This window comes from Diospyros lotus, chromosome 12 (genome assembly GCF_014633365.1).
Source record: "Diospyros lotus cultivar Yz01 chromosome 12, ASM1463336v1, whole genome shotgun sequence".
In the NCBI taxonomy this organism is placed as follows: Eukaryota; Viridiplantae; Streptophyta; class Magnoliopsida; order Ericales; family Ebenaceae; genus Diospyros; species Diospyros lotus.
In genome coordinates, this window is record NC_068349.1 from 34,529,459 (window position 1) to 34,548,814 (window position 19,356).

The 19,356-nt window shown below is 40.5% G+C and overlaps 1 protein-coding gene across 3 annotated transcripts in view; it reads right to left on the reverse strand.

Annotated features, from left to right (window-relative positions):
• The window catches only part of LOC127813892 (protein VASCULAR ASSOCIATED DEATH 1, chloroplastic), a 102,455-nt gene that overhangs the window by 14,583 nt on the left and 68,516 nt on the right, over positions 1-19,356 (reverse strand). For all 3 annotated transcript variants that reach the window (XM_052355003.1, XM_052355002.1, XM_052355001.1), the window contains exon 14: positions 13,651-13,750. In XM_052355003.1, the coding sequence (XP_052210963.1) occupies positions 13,651-13,750 (100 nt within the window). The remainder of the gene's footprint in view (positions 1-13,650; positions 13,751-19,356) is intronic.

Consider the following 19,356-nt stretch of genomic DNA (forward strand, 5'->3'; position numbering starts at 1 on the left):
AGAAGCCATATGCCCTGTAAATCAGAAAGAGGTGACCTAGAGGAGAGTGACCAAAGAATAGCTGGAGTCTTCATGCGCCATGAGCCTCCAGCGAGTGAGCTCCATGAACCAAAGAATCTATTGCTCATAGGAACACTGTAATTTTTTTCAGTGGCTAGACACCACTATACATTCGTGGTGACAGGTTCACATTTTGGTAGCTTCTTTTGGTCCATAGCATGCAGGATCCAGACACACACTCCCTCTCTCACTACCTCTTGCTGCCTCCATCTATCTCTAAGTGTAGGGACATGTGTGCATAAAGCTGAAGGATGAGCACATCTGTGAAAAGCAGGGGAAGAAAAATGGCAATACAAGCAATAAAGCTCAATTATTTGTTTTTTCATTATAATGCGTTTTAAGTTTATTCTTTCAATAAAAAATCATTGTAAATTTATCAATTTATTTTTTATAATATTTAAGTTTGACACCATGTATTGAACAGGACTTGGTTGCGCTTTTTGTACACTGTTAAAAGTAATAGTAGTTGTTATTAACAAAAGTAATATTAGATGTTATAACAGTGTTGGTTACTTGTCACTCATATTATGTGATTTTATAACCACCCTTCCACAGTTACAAATTAAGAAAATGGCATATAACCTTTGATAAACATTTTGGATTATATAAGCACGCCTCACATCTTTAAGGAACAAGCCCGTGGCCTGCACCTTGGCCCCAAGAAACCTTTGCATCTCAGTACACCTTTTGCCTTTGAACACTGAGCTTTATTTGAATCTTATTATTCCACATGCACAAAGAAGCAATGAAGCGGAACAGCAATAAAGAATTGCAGAAAGTAGGGAAGAAAGAGCAGAGATTAAGAAGAAGAAGAAGAAGAAAGAATAGCCAAGGAAGGAATCAATACGAATGCATTCAATAATCAAGAGCTGACTAGAAAGTTACATCATGAGACTTATTTATGGGCCAAAACTAAACTTAATTATAGTATGATTAGGAATCTAAATTCTAATATGATTCTAATTCAAATCCTATAATATATATAATCATAAAAAAAATGGAGATAAATCAAAATAACAAGATAAATCCTAATCTAAATCTAAATTTAATCTTTAAAATCAAAATAAGAAACAATATCAAAATATTTCTATCCTTATCCCTATCAAAAGGGACATAGGTTGATGAAATCTTCAGTGTGCCTTTACTCTATGGTAACGCTTACAAGATGTTTGTTCTTTGTTATATTTTCCTCTCATGAGAGCTTGTGTTCAATCACTTAGGAAATCTAAACTCTTGGTTTATGGAACTTACTTGTTAATGAGCTACTTTTCTCATCGTTTCAATTGAGATGTCTAATGGAAAGGTCCAGAGCTAAACAAAAACAAATTGCATATGATATTTATAGACTTGGAAAAGCCATTGACAGAATCTTCAAAGAAGTTCTGCTGAAGGCATAAGAGGAAAAAAAGTTGTCTGGATTACTTATATACAGGTTATTAAGGGCATGTATCACCCACCAATCATAAATGTGTGTCAGGACTTTGTAGAGAACGTACTGAGAGTTCCCCCATTACAAGTGGATCGCGTCAAGGATCTATACATTGAGCCTATATCTCTTTGCTCTTGTAATGGATGAACTCACAAAGAACATCCAAGATGAAATGTTCTAATATATGCTATGTGTAGACGATATTGTTTTGGTGGGTAAGATAAAAGAAGGTGTGAATAATAAACTTGAATTATGGAGAAACACCTTACAAGGATCTATACATTGAGCCTGTATCTCTTTGCTCTTGTAATGGATGAACTCACAAAAAACATCCAAGATGAAATGTTCTAATGTATGCTATGCGTAGACGATATTGTATTGGTGGGTAAGATAAAAGAAGGTGTGAATACTAAACTTGAATTATGGAGAAACACCTTAGAATCAAAAGGTTTTAAGTATAGAAGAGGACAAAAACTGAAGCTATGGAATGTGAGTTCAATAAAAATAAAAATATGGATGATGTAGAGACTTGGAGATCAAGTTATCCCAAGAAAAATCAATTTCAATATCCTCAAAAAGAATGTAAGATTATGGAGGATCTTACTAATAAAATCAAGGCAGGATAGTTAACGTGCAGAATAGTTTATGTGCAGAAGGGTATATAACATTTTATGCGATTGTAAAATCCTTAAAGTTATACAAGAAGTTCATCAGATGACTATAAGACCATCTTTGTTTTATAGCTCAAAATGTCGGATCGTGGAACACACAGAGAATATGAGTGTAACTAAGATGAAGATCTTACAATGGTTGTGCACCCAACAAAAAAGACAAAGTTAGAAAAAAAAACTAAAACATAATAAAGTTCAAGTAATGAGGGAGACACAATTAAGATGGCTTGTATATGTGAGAAAAGCAAACAAAACGTGGTGAGAAACCCTTAAATATGACATAAAGGCCTTTCAAAGAATATGGCTATCGATAGAGATGACTAGAGATCTAGAATATATATAGCTAACCCCACCTAGTGGGATTAAGAACTATGATTATTGTCATCGTTGCAGGAATTTCATTGTTGTTCCCCTTTGCAGGGTTGTTTTCCTGTGTGCTTGCCTGTTTAAGTTAAGCTCTTGGCAGGTGTGCATGTAGCTCTCATTATCTATCTCCTTTTTTGGTAATAGAAATCCTAGTTAGCCATGAAAAATGGAGAATTAATTTACTACAAAGTAACGTGTCATGGCCTGGCCTGACAACACGCCTTCTTCCAATCCCAATACGAATTAGAAGAGCTTGGTACTCGTACAAGAGGCGTTAATCAGCGAGAAAGCGAGGGAGAGAGCAGTCCAGAAATAAGAACAGAGAGAGTAGGAAGAAAGGAAGAGGGAGAGAAAGAATCTAGAGAAGGGAACAATAAGAATTCTAATTTTCCATTCATGCCTTCCTCTCATTGAGGATAGGCAGATATACTCTAACGCCTAGGGAAGATTCCCTGCTAGGTGGGGCCTACTCTAACAAACTTGAGATTCCTTGCCCCTTCTGCACATGGCAGAACCAATTTCCTTCTAGAATGCATAACAGAAAGTAAGCTAGTCTGCCTAAAGAATTACAACAATGTGTAGTAACTAACAACAATAGTAATGAGCAGAAAAATTTAAATTCAAGGCTCGGAAGGTTCTTCTCTTGACATTTCCCCCGCCTTAACAATTTTCTTGTCCTCAACAAATGCTAAGGAGATTAGCTGCTCTTGGAAATTGCTTGAGAAGATCCGATAGGTACTCCCAAGTGCTGTCTTCCGGGGGTCTTCCCTACCACCTAACCAACACCTGCATGAGTGGAGCGCCATGTTTGTAGATTACTCTTCGCTCCAGAATAACCTCGGGTTCCATTGCTTGCCCAACCTCCACGAGAATTGTGGGTAGAGCCGCACTAACGGGTTGTTCTCCCACTACCTTCTTAAGAAGAGATACATGAAATACAAGGTGAATGAGCGACCCTGCTAGTAACCGAAGTCGGTATGCCACCTTCCCCACCCTGGCCTCTATAGGAAATGACCCATAGTACTTAGGAATGAGCTTGGTCACCTTTTTCCCAGTGATGGACTTGAGGTGAGGATACTTCAACCTCAAGTATACTTTGTTTCCCACTTCGAACTCTCGTTCGCTCCTTTTCCTGTCCGCGAACTGCTTCATACTGTTCTGAGCTGAAGCCAATTCTTGCTTCAGCTGTTGTGTCACCTCTCTTCTCCATCGTAAGTAGTCATCCACCGAAGCTACCCTGGATTTGTCTTCTGCTGCTGGTAGAACTGACGATTGGTACCCAAACAAGGCTTCAAATGGGGTCATCTTGATGGAGGAATGGTGGGAAGTATTGTACCACCATTGAGCCAAGGCCAGCCACTTGTGCCATTCCTTAGGCTGCATTAGGCAGATGCACCTCAAATAGGTCTCAAGACTTTGGTTTACCCTCTCGGTTTGGCTGTCCGTTTGAGGGTGATGGGCAGTGGACATGCTCAGCTTCGTTCCCATTGATCTCATCAGTTCCTGCCACATTATGCTGGTGAAAATTCGGTCTCAATCTGAGATTATGGTCTTGGGAGTCCCATGCAATTTTACCACCCTATCCAGGAAAGCTCTCGCCACTTCTTGAGCTATGTATGGATGGGTTAATCCGATGAAGTGTGCAAATTTGGTCAACCTATCCATCACTACTAGGATGTTGTCTTTACCTTCAGACTTTGGCAACCCTTCCACAAAGTACATTGATACGATTGACCAAGCCTGCTCGGGGATAGGTAAAGGCTGTAATAGCCCCGGGAAGGCTACTATCTCTGATTTACATCTTTTACAAGTGTCATAGGCTTGCACCAACCCCTCCAGCAAGGGCTTAAGCTTCTTGTCCCCATCATAACTGTCAATCACCTCGTGGTACCACTGGGGAACCACTTCGGTCATGGCTGCCGAACTACCTTCTTCATGGCACCTTGAGAATGCATTGGCATCAATGTTTTCTTTCCCTTTTCGGTACTGAATAAGATAGTCCAACCCCATGAGCTTGGACATTCCTTTCTTCTACAGCTGTATTTGAAGTCTTTGTTGCAACAAAAACTTCAAACTCTCATGGTCAGTCTTGATTATAAATCTTCCTCCCTCTAAGTAGTGCCTCCATTTCTCGACAGCCATCAAAACCGCTAGGAACTCCTTCTCATATATGCTGAGTCCCGGGTGTTTAGGACCCAGCACTGGGCTTAGGAACGCTAGAGGTCTTCCATCCTGCACCAAAACCGCACCAATTCTAGTTCCACTAGCATCGGTCTCCAGGATGAAAGCCTTGTTGAAATCTGGCAGACCAAGAGTTGGCACCCTACTCATGGACATTTTTAGTTCCTCAAAAGCCTCCTCCGCCTTTGGTCCCCAACTGAAACCTCCCTTCTTCAACAATTTCGTTAGAGGTTTGCTAATTATCCCATAGTTCTTTACAAACCGACGATAATACCAAGTTAATCCCAAGAACCCTCTCAAAGCCCTTACTAAATTTGGCCTTGGCCAAGACACCATGGCCTCCACTTTTCGAGGGTCGATACTCACTCCTCCTTGGGATATAATGTGTCCCAAGTACTCCACCTGCCCTTGATCAAATGCGCACTTGGACTTCTTAATAAACAGCTGGTGAGATCGAAGGATGTCAAGGGTGGCTCTAAGGTGGGTTAAGTGTAGTTCAAATGAGGAGCTATAAATGAGTATGTCATCAAAGAATACCAATATGAATTTTCGAAGATGGGGTTCAAAAATGGTGTTCATAAGGGATTGAAAAGTGGCTGGGGCATTGGTGAGTCCAAAGGGCATCACCAAGAATTCAAAATGCCCATGATGAGTTCTAAAGGCTATCTTGTGGATATCCTTGGGCTTCATCTGGATTTGGTGGTAGCTCGAGCGTAAGTCTAGCTTAGAAAAGAATCGAGCATCGTGTAACTCGTCCAAAAGGTCTTCTATCAACAGAATAGGGAATTTATTTTTGATGGTTATGGCATTTAGTTGGCGGTAGTCCACACAAAATCGCCATGTTCCATCTTTCTTTTTAACCAAAAGGACGGGAGAAGCAAAGGGACTTTGGCTTGGTCTAATGATGGCCTATCTAAGCATTTCCCTCACCATTTTTTCAATTTCATTTTTCTAAAGTGGTGGGTAACGGTAGGCTCTAATGTTAATAAGCTTAGTGTGTGGTTTTAGGTTGATGGTGTGGTCATGAACTCGAGTAGGGGGGAGTGATTGGGGTTCAAGGAAGAGATCCTCATACTCATCCAGCAATCTATTAAGGACGTCTAAGTAACGTACCTAATCGAGCCCTCCCTGAAATGCACTCACTGTTAGGCATGTCTCTCCTTGCAGTGTTGGACCTGCCTGGACCTCCTCGACTGCCATGATCGAAAAGAGTTGTGGCCAGCGCCCCCGTTTCCCTTTGATCACCCTCTGTAGTCTCCTTCCCAACATCATCTTGCACATTCCCACCTCCTTTCCTTCGGACAATGTCATTTTCCTTCACTCTTTCTCAAAGGACACTTCCATCCTATTAAAATCAAAACTAATGGGGCTCACCCCTTTCATTCAATCTACCTCTAGAACCACATCACAGCCCCCTAGCTGTAGCAATTTGAAATCTATTAATTTTTCTCCTTGCATTTCCCAACAGAACCCGTTACAGGCTGATTGACTCAACACCCTTTGGCCGTTAGCTACCGTTACACTCAAAGGTGGAGTCCCTATGAGTTAGCACTTCAGTCTCCCTGCGGTGTTCTCATCCAGGAAGCTATGGGTACTTCCGCTATCTATTAAAATCATAAGATCGTTACCTTTACAGCGTCCTCCCACCTTAATGATCTTGTTATTAGTCACTCCCTTTAAAGAGTGAATGGAAATCTCTCCATTGTCTTCTGTCACTTCCTTCTCGTTGTCTCCTTCTAATTCCTCTTCTTGGTTCTCTTCTTCGTCCCCTTTCGACAAGAGAATTTGCCTCTTGCAGGGCTATCCTGGGTGGTACTTGTCACCGCATCGAAAGCAAAGGCCAACCAACTGTCATGTAATAACCTGCTGTAAGGGGGTGATACTGCAATTATCTATAGTTAAGGGCAGCATATGATAGTAGCTAGCTGTGAGGGTTGTACTAAATCAGTTGCTGCATTAGCAGCAAGTACATTCTCATGCATGTGGGCGGTTACAGCTCATTGAAGGATAGGAATCTAGCTATATATAGTGCTGAATCCTTTCCTACAGTGATGTACGAAATATCAGAGAATCTTTGATTCAATTCTCTTTCTCTCTCTCTCTCTCTCTCTCCCTCTCTTGCTGCGCACTTCCTTTCTCTTCCTTTTTGCTTTCCTCATTTCTATTCTACTGTTAGATTGGAAATTATTGTCCGCTTCGGGAAGCTAACAATCTTGGTATCAGAGCAACTCTTGGGCGTTAACGATACTCACAAGAAATTATAATCATGGCTGACGGAACAAGGATGAAACAAATAGAGTCTCAGCTCTAGCAAGTGACAACGATGGTAACAGAGATGCAAAATCGAGTGGGAGCGCTCGAAACCTCTATTGGAGCTGGAGTGGATTCCCAGATCGACCAAGCAATGGAACGCTGGAGGGTGGAGAGTCACGAGCAGAGCAACTTGTTGCGAGAACAGTTGATGGAGCAAATACAGTGATTGGGCGAATGTTCACCAATCAACAACCCATAAGGCTCTCTCCCGAGTTTCCCCCGAGAGAAAGAACGGAGCCCATTTTTTTTCGAGTGGGGGTAGAACCGCGACCGATAGGAACGTCGGATTTTGAGTTCAATACGGACACGGTGGGGGAGAATGTAAGAGAAAGGAGGCGGGGAGCACCGGTTAATCGACACAACCCAAATTATCCCATGCCAAAGCTTAAGATTCCAGTGTTCGAGGGGGAGAATCCGATGTGGTGGACGCAAAGATGTGAGCGAGTCTTCTCCCTATATCAAATTCCAGAACAAAAGAAGATCACTTTGGCTTCTGCTTACTTGAATGATATGGGAGATGCTTGGTATCAAGCATGGCTCGTGGTTAAGGAGGGAAGCCCTTGGAGTGTGTTCGTAGAGAACCTTTGTGTGAGGTTTGGAGATAAAAGCATGAGGGATGTAATCGAAGAGTTTAATAAGCTCAAACAAGAAGGAACAGTCCAGGTTTATCAACAGAAATTTGAGGACTTGAGATCGATGATGATGGTGCACAACCCTCAGCTATCGGAGGAGTACTATGTCTCAAGTTTCATCAGCAGCTTAGGGGATGAGGTGCGCCCTACGATAAAAATGTTACAGCCCCATATGGTGAAGCAAGCAGTGAAAGGTGCAAGCCTGCAGGAAATGATCGTCGAAGCAATGATAAAAAAACAGAGGAATCAAATGAGGGGGGTGATAACAGGAGGATGGCAAGCAGGGAATAGGTTGGCACCAAGAGAAGGGGGGTCCAACGGTAGAGGCGTGCTGGCCCTACCTACCCCCAATCTCGTACAGACCATGGGAGGTAAACTGATGGAACAAAGGAGGGTAGCTGGCATATGCTACAAATGTGGGGATAGGTATTTCGTGGGACACAAGTGTAAGAGGCAATTGTTGCTGCTGGAAAGGGAAGACGAGGAAACTGAGGAAGGAGAAGAACTCTTAGAAAATGAGAAGGAGGACCAAGGGGAAATCTCTCTACATGCCTTGAAGGGGGTGAACAATAGTAAGGTTATCAAGGTGGAAGGAAGAGTGAACAATCAGCCGATCATGGTTCTCGTAGATAGTGGGAGTACTCATAGCCTCTTGGATGAAGCTGTGGCAAGGAGACTTGGGTGTGAGGTAAGCCTGTCCCATCCCCTATCAGTAACGGTTGCCAATGGCAACAAGCTGGTGAGCCAATTTGTCTTGTAAGGGTTTCTGCTGGGAGATGAACGGAGACAGATTTTCAACGGATCTTAGGCTGCTCAAGTTGGGAGGTTGTGATGTAGTGTTGGGAGTGGATTGGATGAAGGGCGTGAGCCCAATCAGCTTCGATTTCAATAAGATGGAGGTGACTTTCGAAAAGGACGACAGCAAAAAGGTCCTAACGGGCAATGTGGAGATGGGGGTGTGCAAAATCATCTCGGGTAAACGGCTGAGAAGAATGTTTAGGGGCAAAATTCCAAAGGTGGCTCAACTCTTCTCCCTCCATACGGTGGAAATTTCCGAGGAATCCCCTAAACAAAAAGGAGAGGTATGTGTGGTGGTCAACAGTAAGACATCCAGCCAAAGAAAGGTACAAGAACTAGACTCTCGTAATCTACTTTTGATTGAGTATAAGGACCTCTTTGCTAAACCCCATTTCCTTCCACCCAAAAGAGCTTTTGATCATTCTATTAACTTGAAACCTCAAGCCGAACCTGTGAACCTAAGATCTTACCGATACTCCCCTAAACAGAAATCTGAAATTGAGCTACTCATCAAGGATATGTTAAGTAAATCTATCATCCAACCCAGGAACAGCCCCTTTGCCTCACCTATTTTGCTTGTCAAAAAGAAAGATGGAACATGGAGATTTTGTGTTGATTACCGACAACTAAATTTCATAACCATCAAGGACAAGTTTCTCATACCCATAGTAGAAGATTTACTTGATGAACTTAAGTATGCCACCGTTTTTACCAAATTAGATCTTAGGTCGGGTTATCATCAGATTCGGATGAAACTCGAAGATATTCACAAAACAGCTTTCAAGACCCACCAAGGGCATTATGAATTTCTTGTAATGCCTTTCGGTTTGACTAACGCCCCAACTACTTTCCAATCCTTGATGAATCGAATCTTTGAACCCTACCTCCGCAAATTCATTTTGGTGTTCTTTGATGATATTCTAATCTACAGCTCCTCCTTTGATCAGCATATCTACCACTTAAAAGTCACCTTTGAGGTCCTTAGGTCCAATCAATTGTATATTAAAGAGTCAAAATGTGTCTTTGCTCAAGAACAAGTGGAATACTTGGGCCACATCATATCTAAAACTGGAGTGAGCACTGATCCTAGCAAAGTAGCAGCCATGTTAGGCTAGCCGCGACCTACCAATGTAAGAGGGCTGAGGGGATTTTTGGGGCTGACGAGCTACTACTGTCGGTTTGTCAAAAATTATGGAGTCATCAGTCAACCCTTGACCGAATTATTGAAGAAGGATGGGTTTCATTAGAGTCCAGAGGCAAAAAAAGCATTTGCCAACCTTAAGCAAGCTGTCAGCAATGTTCCCACGTTGGGGTTGCCAGATTTCAGCAAACCCTTCATACTTAAAACGAATGCGTGTGCTAGTGGAATAGGGGTTGTGTTGGTTTAAGAGGGCAGACCCCTAGCCTTCTTGAGCCAAGCCTTGACACCTAAGCACTTGGGATTAAGTATATATGAGAAGGAATTGCTGGCTGTATTGATGGCAGTGGATAAATGGCGCCACTATTTGGAAGAAGGCACATTTGTGATCAAAACAGACCATGAGAGTCTGAAATTTTTATTGCAACAACGGTTAAACACTCATTTGCAGCAAAAAGGGATGACAAAACTAATGGGGTTAGACTACTCTATCCAATATAGAAAAAGGAAGGAAAACAAGGCAGCAGATGTCTTGTCGCGGTGTTTTGAAGAAGGTCAAATGGCGGCTATAACTGTGATGATCCCAGATTGGTGCCAAGAAGTTAGTGCAAGTTATGAAGCAGATGAGGCAACTAAAGAACTGCTACAACAGTTAGTGATCAACACCACTGCTAAAACACGGTATACCTTGGTGAACGGCATCATCAAGTATCAAAGAAGGATGGTTCTGGGAAATGACATAAGACTCAAAAACAAGGTGATTGATGCTCTGCATAATTCACCCATGGGAGGACATTCGGGCATTGTCAACACTTATCACAAGGTGCGACAACTCTTTCAATGGCCAGAATTAAAGAAAGAAGTCATGGCATTTGTAATGGGGTGTGACACTTGCAAGAGGTGCAAAACAGAGAATGTTGCCTATCCGGGACTATTACAGCCATTGAATGTTCCAGGGGGGCCTTGGGAGAGCATCTCTATGGACTTCATTGAGGGACTTCCAAGGTCAGAAGGTAAGGATTCTATCATGGTAATAGTAGACAGATTCATCAAGTACAGCCACTTTGTAGGGCTGTCTCATCCATATACTGCCAAGGAGATTGCTAAAATCTTCATGGATCAGATAGTAGCATTGCATGGAGTACCCAAGGCTATAGTATCGGATAGGGATAAGATCTTCACTAGCCTGTTTTGGAAGGAGCTAATGTAACTATTGGGGGTCAAATTGAGCATGTCAACAGCCTATCACCCAGAATTTGATGGGCAAACGGAGAGAGAAAACCAAAGCCTAGAAATGTACTTGAGGTGTATATGCTTCCTACAACCAAAATCATGGCACAAGTGGCTGGCCACTGCTCAGTGGTGGTACAATTCTTACCACCATAGTGCCATCAAAAGGTCCCCTTTTGAAGCACTTTACGGTTACAAACCACCACTACTTCCAGGGGTGGGAGAGACATCCTCAGTGGCAGCCCTAGATACCTACCTCCAACAAAGGTAGCAGGCTTTGAAACTGATTAAGACCAAGCTAGCCAATTCCAGAAACCGCATGAAACAATTTGCGGATAGAAAGAGAAGCGACAAGTAGTTCCAAGAAGGGGAAAGAGTCTATTTGAAATTACACCCAAGACACCTGAAGTCCCTATCCTCAGGACCTATCTCAAAGCTGCAACCCAAATACTATGGGCCATTTTTAATAACTGCCAGGGTGGGCAGTGTGGCTTACAAACTACAGCTTCCAGAGAATTCTAACATCCACCCGGTATTTCATGTTTCGCTCCTCAAGAAATCAGTGTCCGAACAATCAGTCAGCCTTACACTGCCTAATTCTATACAGAGTGTGGAGCAGCCTAAAGAACCTAGAGCCATTCTAGATAAAAGAATCATCTACAAGCATGGAGCCCCCATCCCTCAAGTATTAGTCAACTGGTCGGGCCTGCACGCAGATAATAATACCTGGGAATACCTCCCAGATCTACTTAATCAATTTCCCCGAGCTGCAAGCCTCCTTAGTATTTCTTGAAGACAAGAAAATTCTGATGAGGGGGGGTATTGTCATGTAATAACCTGCTGTAAGGGGGTGATACTACAATTATCTATAGTTAAGGGTAGCATATGATAGTAGCTAGCTGTGAGGGTTGTACTAAATCAGTTGCTGCAGTAGCAGCAGATACATTCTCATGCATGTGGGTGGTTACAGCTCATTGAAGGATAGGAATCCAGCTATATATAGTGCTGAATCCTTTCCTACGGTGATGTACGAAATATCAGAGAATCTTTAATTCAATTTTCTCTTTCTCTCTCTCCCTCTCTTGATGCGCACTTCCTTTCTCTTTCTTTTTGCTTTCCTCATTTCTATTCTACTGCTTGATTGGAAATTATTGTCCGCTTCGAGAAGCTGACACCAACCTCCTTTGCTCTCTTAATTGTTCCCCATAAGGAACCGAGCTCGACCTACCTACACCTTTGACCACCTGGTTACCCCTTGCTGCATCGCGAGGGTAACTTCTTCCTCCAACAAGGTTGGCTCCGTTATTCACTCCCCGTTGCTGCTGTCTCTGCTTCCTCATTAGTGCCTCCACAGACATCTCTTGCAATCAGGCGCTTTCCGAGGCTTGCTCCACCGTCCTCAGCTTCATCATTTTGACCATTGGTCATAGTTCCTCGTTCAGGCCGCTTAGGAAGCTTGACACGAAATAAGCCTCAAATAAATGTGGGTTGTGGCATATCATAAACGATCTTAACTCCTCAAACTTCTACAAATAAGCCTCAACACTCCCTGTTTGTTTAAGCTTATTGAATTCTTCTATCGTGTCTGCCATACTCCTCTCTCTGAATCGCTCACAAAGCTTTTCAGAGAACTCTTCCCATGTATAATCTTCCCTCAAACTCAAACACCCTTGAAACCAAGGATCCATTGCTTCATTAAAGTAAGCGGTGGCTAGTAACACCCTCTATCCTCTGGGTATGTCATGCCAATTGAACAACCTCTCACACTTCCTTAACCACCATCGAGGATTAGCTCCTTCGAACACCGGTATCTCCATCCTAGGCATGGTGAATCCCAGAGGATGGCCGTGGCCGTGAGGCTGCTCAATCCTCTCTCTGACCACCACCCCTTCTAACCCTTCGTCATGCTCTACTTCAATCTTGGACGTACCTTCCCTCCTATGCGTTCTATTCCTCGGTAAAATGGGGTCGTCCCTCTCACGTGGAGGAAAGTCAGGAGCTATCCTTACCGTATTCTGGTGTGTAAACATGAGCATGAACTGCTGCATGTCCTCCCGTAGCCTCTTTATAGATCCTTCCAGCCTCTACTCCATTCCCTCCAACGACCCTTCTAGCTTGCGATCCATTGCTACGATTGCTTCATGGTTCCTTTCCCCTCGAATCTCCAGTTGGTCGATCCTTCCTTGGAATTCCGACACAGTTGAGCTAACCTGCTGCAACTGCGTCTCAAAAATTTTCATGCGAGTTCCTTCCGCCATTTTCCCAAGTTGCAGCCTTGGCCAAGAACCGATGCTTTGATACCAAGATTGTCACAGCATGGCCTGACAACACGCCTTCTTCCAATCCCAATGCAAATTAGAAGAGCTTGGTACTCGTACAAGAGGCGTTAATCAGCGAGAAAGTGAGGGAGAGAGCAGTCCAGAAATAAGGACAGAGAGAGTAGGAAGAAAGGAAGAGGGAGAGAAAGAATCTAGAGAAGGGAACAATAAGAATTCTGATTTTCCATTCATGCCTTTCTCTCATTGAGGGTAGGCAGATATATTCTAATGCCTGGGGAAGATTCCCTGTTAGGTGGGGCCTACTCTAACAAACTTGAGATTCCTTGCCCCTTCTGCACAATGCATAACAGCAACCTGTAGTAACTAACAACAATAGTAATGAGTAGAAAAATTTAAATTCAAGGCTCAGAAGGTTCTTCTCTTGACATAACGCCATTATGTTCTGCTTACTCAAAACATAGGGTGGTCCAATAAATTATAGATAAGAAACTAAACTCTAAAACATGACTGCAACACATTGACACAAAAACAGATGTCTGTCTTTTTAGCATACCTTTCCACATGGTGTTCTTGGAAAATGCCACATTAATATATACCCTCAACATGCAGCCATCTTTTGAGTCATCACCATCTCTCTGAACATCCCAACGGCCCTAAAGAAATCCCAAGAAAATAGACACAAATGAAATTATGTAAAACAGCATAACAAAGTTCAGTAGTTATGCGTGACATAAAAAGAGGAACGCAAGTAAGGATCAACAAGGAAAACAAGAACATAGTTAGAAAATCTAAAACTGACTCGCAAAAAAATATAGTCCCCTTAAAGGAGCCCAGTTCATGAAGAACATATTGCCAGTAAATCTTTTGTCATTTCTTTTCCTGATCATTTTTCCCATTATCCTTATTACAGCTAGGCAACGCTTAGACACTTATTGACACAGCAAAATAAAAGCCGATGAAAAACTTGATGTCATGACCCTAGGCTATGAGATGGGTAATTGTGTAAATTGGGGGGTGGTGTTGTGTAGAGTGATTAGAAACAGTCAGTGGTCAGTTAGTGGTTGCCTGGTGTTGTAAAACAGTTAGAAGCTATGTCTGTTAGGAGGCAGCTGGGGTTGTTACAGGGCTGTTGGGGGTTTCAGTTAATGCAACTGAAGGGTAGTTGATGAACCCTACAAAAGGGTGGTTGTGCGAGAAAGGAGGCAGGCAATTGAAGATTGAATTCTCTCATTCTTTCTGATTCTCTCATTTCTCTCCCAACTTTCTTCTCAATTCTCCCTCTTTACTTTCAATTCACTAGAATAACCCTAGTCAGATCCAAGGATCTGACACTTGACACGGCTCAATCTTCTGTAGCATATGTGTACTAACTTTAAAGAATATATTATGAAACTCTGCACTACTGAATGGCTACAGTAAAGGCAGCTTAATAAATCTAGCAAGTGTTAGAATCCTGTAGGAGCAATGGGCACGCATCATGTCAAAGCTCCAACCCTTTCTTCCTCCCTGCAAGGCACCCTTTATAGCCAAACAACTAGCCCAAAAAGGTTCATCAAGAAAGAAAGAGACTGAGAACAAAATCAAGTGTCAACCTAGGGCCAAGCAACCTAAATAACCAGGTCACCAAGCATGAACAAGGCCAATTCTGAAAAGGGTAAAATAAAGTATCCCTCCAGAGCCACTAAATTAATATGTTAATGTTTACTATGCATTCTTGTGCATCTCCTTCCAAAATTTTACAGAATATTTGCAATAAATAGTACCAAAGATTTTAGAAATATTTGGGAAAAAAAACAAAAAAAACAAGTGCAACAGATCAACCTAATTTACCTAAAACCATGGACCATTCCAGTACACACAGCAGAAACAGGGGTGTGGTATGCTACGTATTCTAAAATGTGGTACATTAGTGCCTTTGCTTGTATAAAGGAGCATCAAAATCTAAATTACTCAGAGCAGTTAGCTTTTAGTAATTAGATCTCTAACAAGACAACATGAGCAACTCATTATTTTCTTCAAATTAATCTTTAAGACACGTATTTCTCAAAACAAGATGACCAATTTTTGTAATATTTTGTCTTGACAAAAGTTCATTCCTAGAATAGGGTTTGACCCTAGGGTTGTAAACCCTTTTGTTCAGCAACAGCTCCATGTCAAAACACTATCCTGAAAATTATTTGGAACATGTTTCACAACAAGTAGCACATTGTAAATCACTAGAGGGGGTGGGAGGATCTTTCTAAGTTGGTTTAGGTGCAAGCAAGGAGAGGCAGTTAGTTTTGATGGAGAGCTGGCGTGGCACAGACCTCTCTGTAATTTATTTCCTGACATTTTCAGGTTACTGTCAATAATGAGATGGTTTGGTCCAAGTGTTTCTCACCCTTGCTTTTTAGAGTTTTGCGGTCTTCAAGTTTTAGACACAAGTTCCAGAACTGGGAACTAGACATTTATCAACAATGTACAGCTTACTTCATGATTACTCTTTGACTGAGCATGGTCATCACAAAAAGGGATATCTACAGTTTGCTCTTTTCAAGATTCCATTTGTGATAATGGAATTTCTGGATTTCCTTGGGGAGGTAGTTGGAAGTTGGGCACTCCTTCCGAAGTGGTCTTCTTTATGTGATCAGCTTTCCTAGTTCTTACACACAACCTGAAAAAACAGACAGGTAGCCCTGCAGTGGTGTTATATAGAGCAGCGGTGTATCTGTGGATCATCTTCTTCTATGCTGTAAAGGCCAATAAATTTCAGGCCTTAATTCATTGGAGCAGTGGGTTATACTTGATTCAGCAGAGGACTTTGGTGCTCTCTAAGGTAGAGTAGCCTACCTGGTTTATCTGAGCTCTATCTGGGTTACATTTCCCTTTTTTTTCTTCTGTGTAGGTGCATTTAAAATAAAATAAATAGTAGAGTTCTTGAAAATGTAGAGGGTTTGATTCTTGTTTGGAGTATCACATTATCACATCTTTATTTTTGTGGTTGAGGATAGAAAATCCTTTTAGTTTGTTCTGTCTGGCAGTTTTTAGACAACATTATTTAATTGGTTTGTGGTAGAGAACCTCTAGTTTCCTGCCTATTCATTTACACATGGTTCACCCTCTTAGGGTGGTTTCTTCTTTCCATATTCTTGTTTATCAACAATTAAAAAGATAAAAGATATAGAAAACACTAAGATTTAGCATTTTTTTGTAACATATGTACTACAAAAGAAACACCTAGGGTGACATCAACAGGTCTTATAGAAACCACAGTGCTTATTTCATACCTAATAAAAAGTTCACTGCTGTTTGAACGTATGCAGGTCCATTGATGAGTGCCTCAAGTGAGGCCATGAATGCTTCATGGTTATGGGCACACAACATATCATGACACCATGTATTGCTCAAGTTATCAAGAGACATAAATTCTTTAGGAAGAATCAACAGTCATCAAATGAATTCACTCCCATTGCATAAACTTGCAGTCTAAGGATTTAGGTCTGGAAATGAGTTGAGTTGGCTTGCGAGACGTTAGTGACTCTAACTTGTTAATTAGTTCAATAGGCTAGGTTCATGAACCAAGTGAGTTGATCATGAGCTGAAAATATTGATTGTTTAATAAATGAGTCTAGCTCAATTCATTACATGTTCAACTTATTTGATTTATGAGCTAACTTGATTAAATTATATAATAAAATTATATATAATGCATATAATATGTTATAATATATATTAAGAGTACTATTATATTTTATTATACTATATCTTAATAATAAAATATATAAAAAGAATTTTCAATTTTAAAATTTTGAAGTATTCTAAAAAAAAAATTGTGATTAGAAATTTAATTTTTTTATCAAGAAAAGAAATTTAATTTTCCCTAAAGAATATCCTATAGTAAATTTAATTTGCACATGATACAATTGATTATGGTAAATTTATTAATTCAAAATTATTACATATTTGATACATACATTTTCTTTCCCAAGTAATTTTTGGCATGTTGAAGTAAGATTTCTTTGATTTTCTTTTATATTTAGGCAAAGTTAAGTTAAATGACTTGAGCTAATGAACCAAGCTCATTGAGCTACTTGACTTGAGTTTATTAATAATGGTTCATTAGGATATCATTTGAGCCTATCAAGTCAAGTTGATCTCAAGCCAAAAATTTGGTTCATATTGGAATCGAGTTGAGCCATGAGTTAAACCCATTTTATTTGAGCCCAGTCAAGCCAAGATTTAGCTCGGCTCAACTCAACTCATTTCTAGCCCTACAAGTAAAGAATAATCTACCACCCTAAGGTAGTAAAATAGATTACCAAGCAACTAACCATTATGCCACTATAAAAAATAGCTCAACATACTCAACCTTCCAATCAAAAAGATATCTCCCAAACAACAATTGCATTAGCACAATAATTGGGTGGGGAGGGAACAATAATCCTCTACCAAGGAGAAAGTAGGAATCATGATACCTAATAGCTAGGAAAAGACTAATCTTCAACCAAAGCAATGGTTAGAGCAAAGTAAACCACGCCTTGATGCCCACAACTCCTTGCCACAAAAGAATATGGTGTCATCAGAAAAGAGAAACAGCAGAACTAAGACCATCTTCCCCAATCACCAACTTTGAAACCACTTAAAGGTCACCAATACACCAACTTGAAATCATACAGCTGAATGACTCCATAAGAATATAAACAGTAACGGAGAAAGAAATAACACAGGCATGAGTCTCTAGAACTCTAAAAGAAAAAAAAATTAAACCCCATTAACCTAAACATATAATTTAAGGACATCAACGCCACATCCACCCAGACCACTTTTATCTGAAACCATCGTTTGCAACTGTTGATTCCCAGGTAAAAGATAAGGAAGATTGGCTATAATCTCAAGAGATTTGTTAGTCAAATCATCCTTAGTTTAGAAGCTAATCTTATCTTTAGTTTTTTGGAAACTGCTAAGATTACCCTTTAATCAGTTCTAGGATACTTTCGTTTTCTTGTATAGTCAACCTTTCCTATGTTTGTACAGCCTAATCTTTCCTAGTGTAATCTTTCCTATGATGTAATCTTAGACCCTATAAAAAGGGCTGTATTGCTTATGTAAAAAATGAGAACAGCAGTTTATTTTTACAGCAACACAAATCAAAAATCCACAACAAAGTTGTTATTAGACTTCTGAAACCAGCTTGCAAAATAATGCCTGCTTTACCCTCTTGAGCCTAGAATCCATGCATCAATAAACAACTGAGCTCACATCTGAAACCTGGCTCGCACTCCATTACCATATGCATCCTCAAGGATAGGAGAAATGCCTAGACACAGTTCCAATACAGAATGCAGTAGCCAGAGATGTGGAAGATTTTTCTGGTTAGAGAAAACAAGGTTTACTGAGTTCTGATCCAATTCTCAGACAATGTTTCGCACATGCACTTATCATTTTGCAGCTTACCAGCTTGAAAAGTAGCTTTGTTTCAAGACTTCAAGAAAGATAAGCTGCTTTTAATCCAACCTTAAATTTTCAATACAAATCTACTTGGTCGGGGGTCATCTGACCTTATTTTTAATACAAATCTAGTTGGTGAACACTAATAATATGGCTGGGATAAGAATTTGTCAATAGAGAAGAAAATGAAACTACTTAAATGGATACATTTTTCATGAACAATGAAGTGAAAAAATGAATTTTTAACAAATATCTATTCAAAGTGTTCATAATGTCAAACAAATGAAAAATAAATTAATTAATATATGCATATTGAATCCCTTCATTTACTTTCTTATTTTGTATTCTCTTTCTAATTTTCCTCCACAAGTTCTAGTCTAAAGAAACAGTGCATCACAATCATAAGTCAGCTTGAGAAACCAAGTCTGATTAATAAACAAGCACCATTTGTATTACACAATAAAAGAAAATCAACCAATTGCAGGTGGAGTAATATAAATGAGGTGAACCAGTCAACAGCTCACGATAAAACACGTGCAAAAGCAACTATGGTCAATGAATCATCATGTCAGAAGTAGTTATAACTTATAAGAACCCTGTCATTTGAAGATGAAGAAGAAAACAATGTTAAGCCTATTTGTTGAGAGCATGAAACATGCACAACATTTATTGAACCATGAAAAATAAACTAGTTTTTAGGGTCATCTAACAAAAACTTCTAAGATGCAAAATGCAAAAACTTCTTAAAATGCACTTCTGATAAACAAGAAATGATATGACATGTGTCATTCACTTGGGATTTGGTAATTTGGTAAGCAAAACCAGGCAGAGC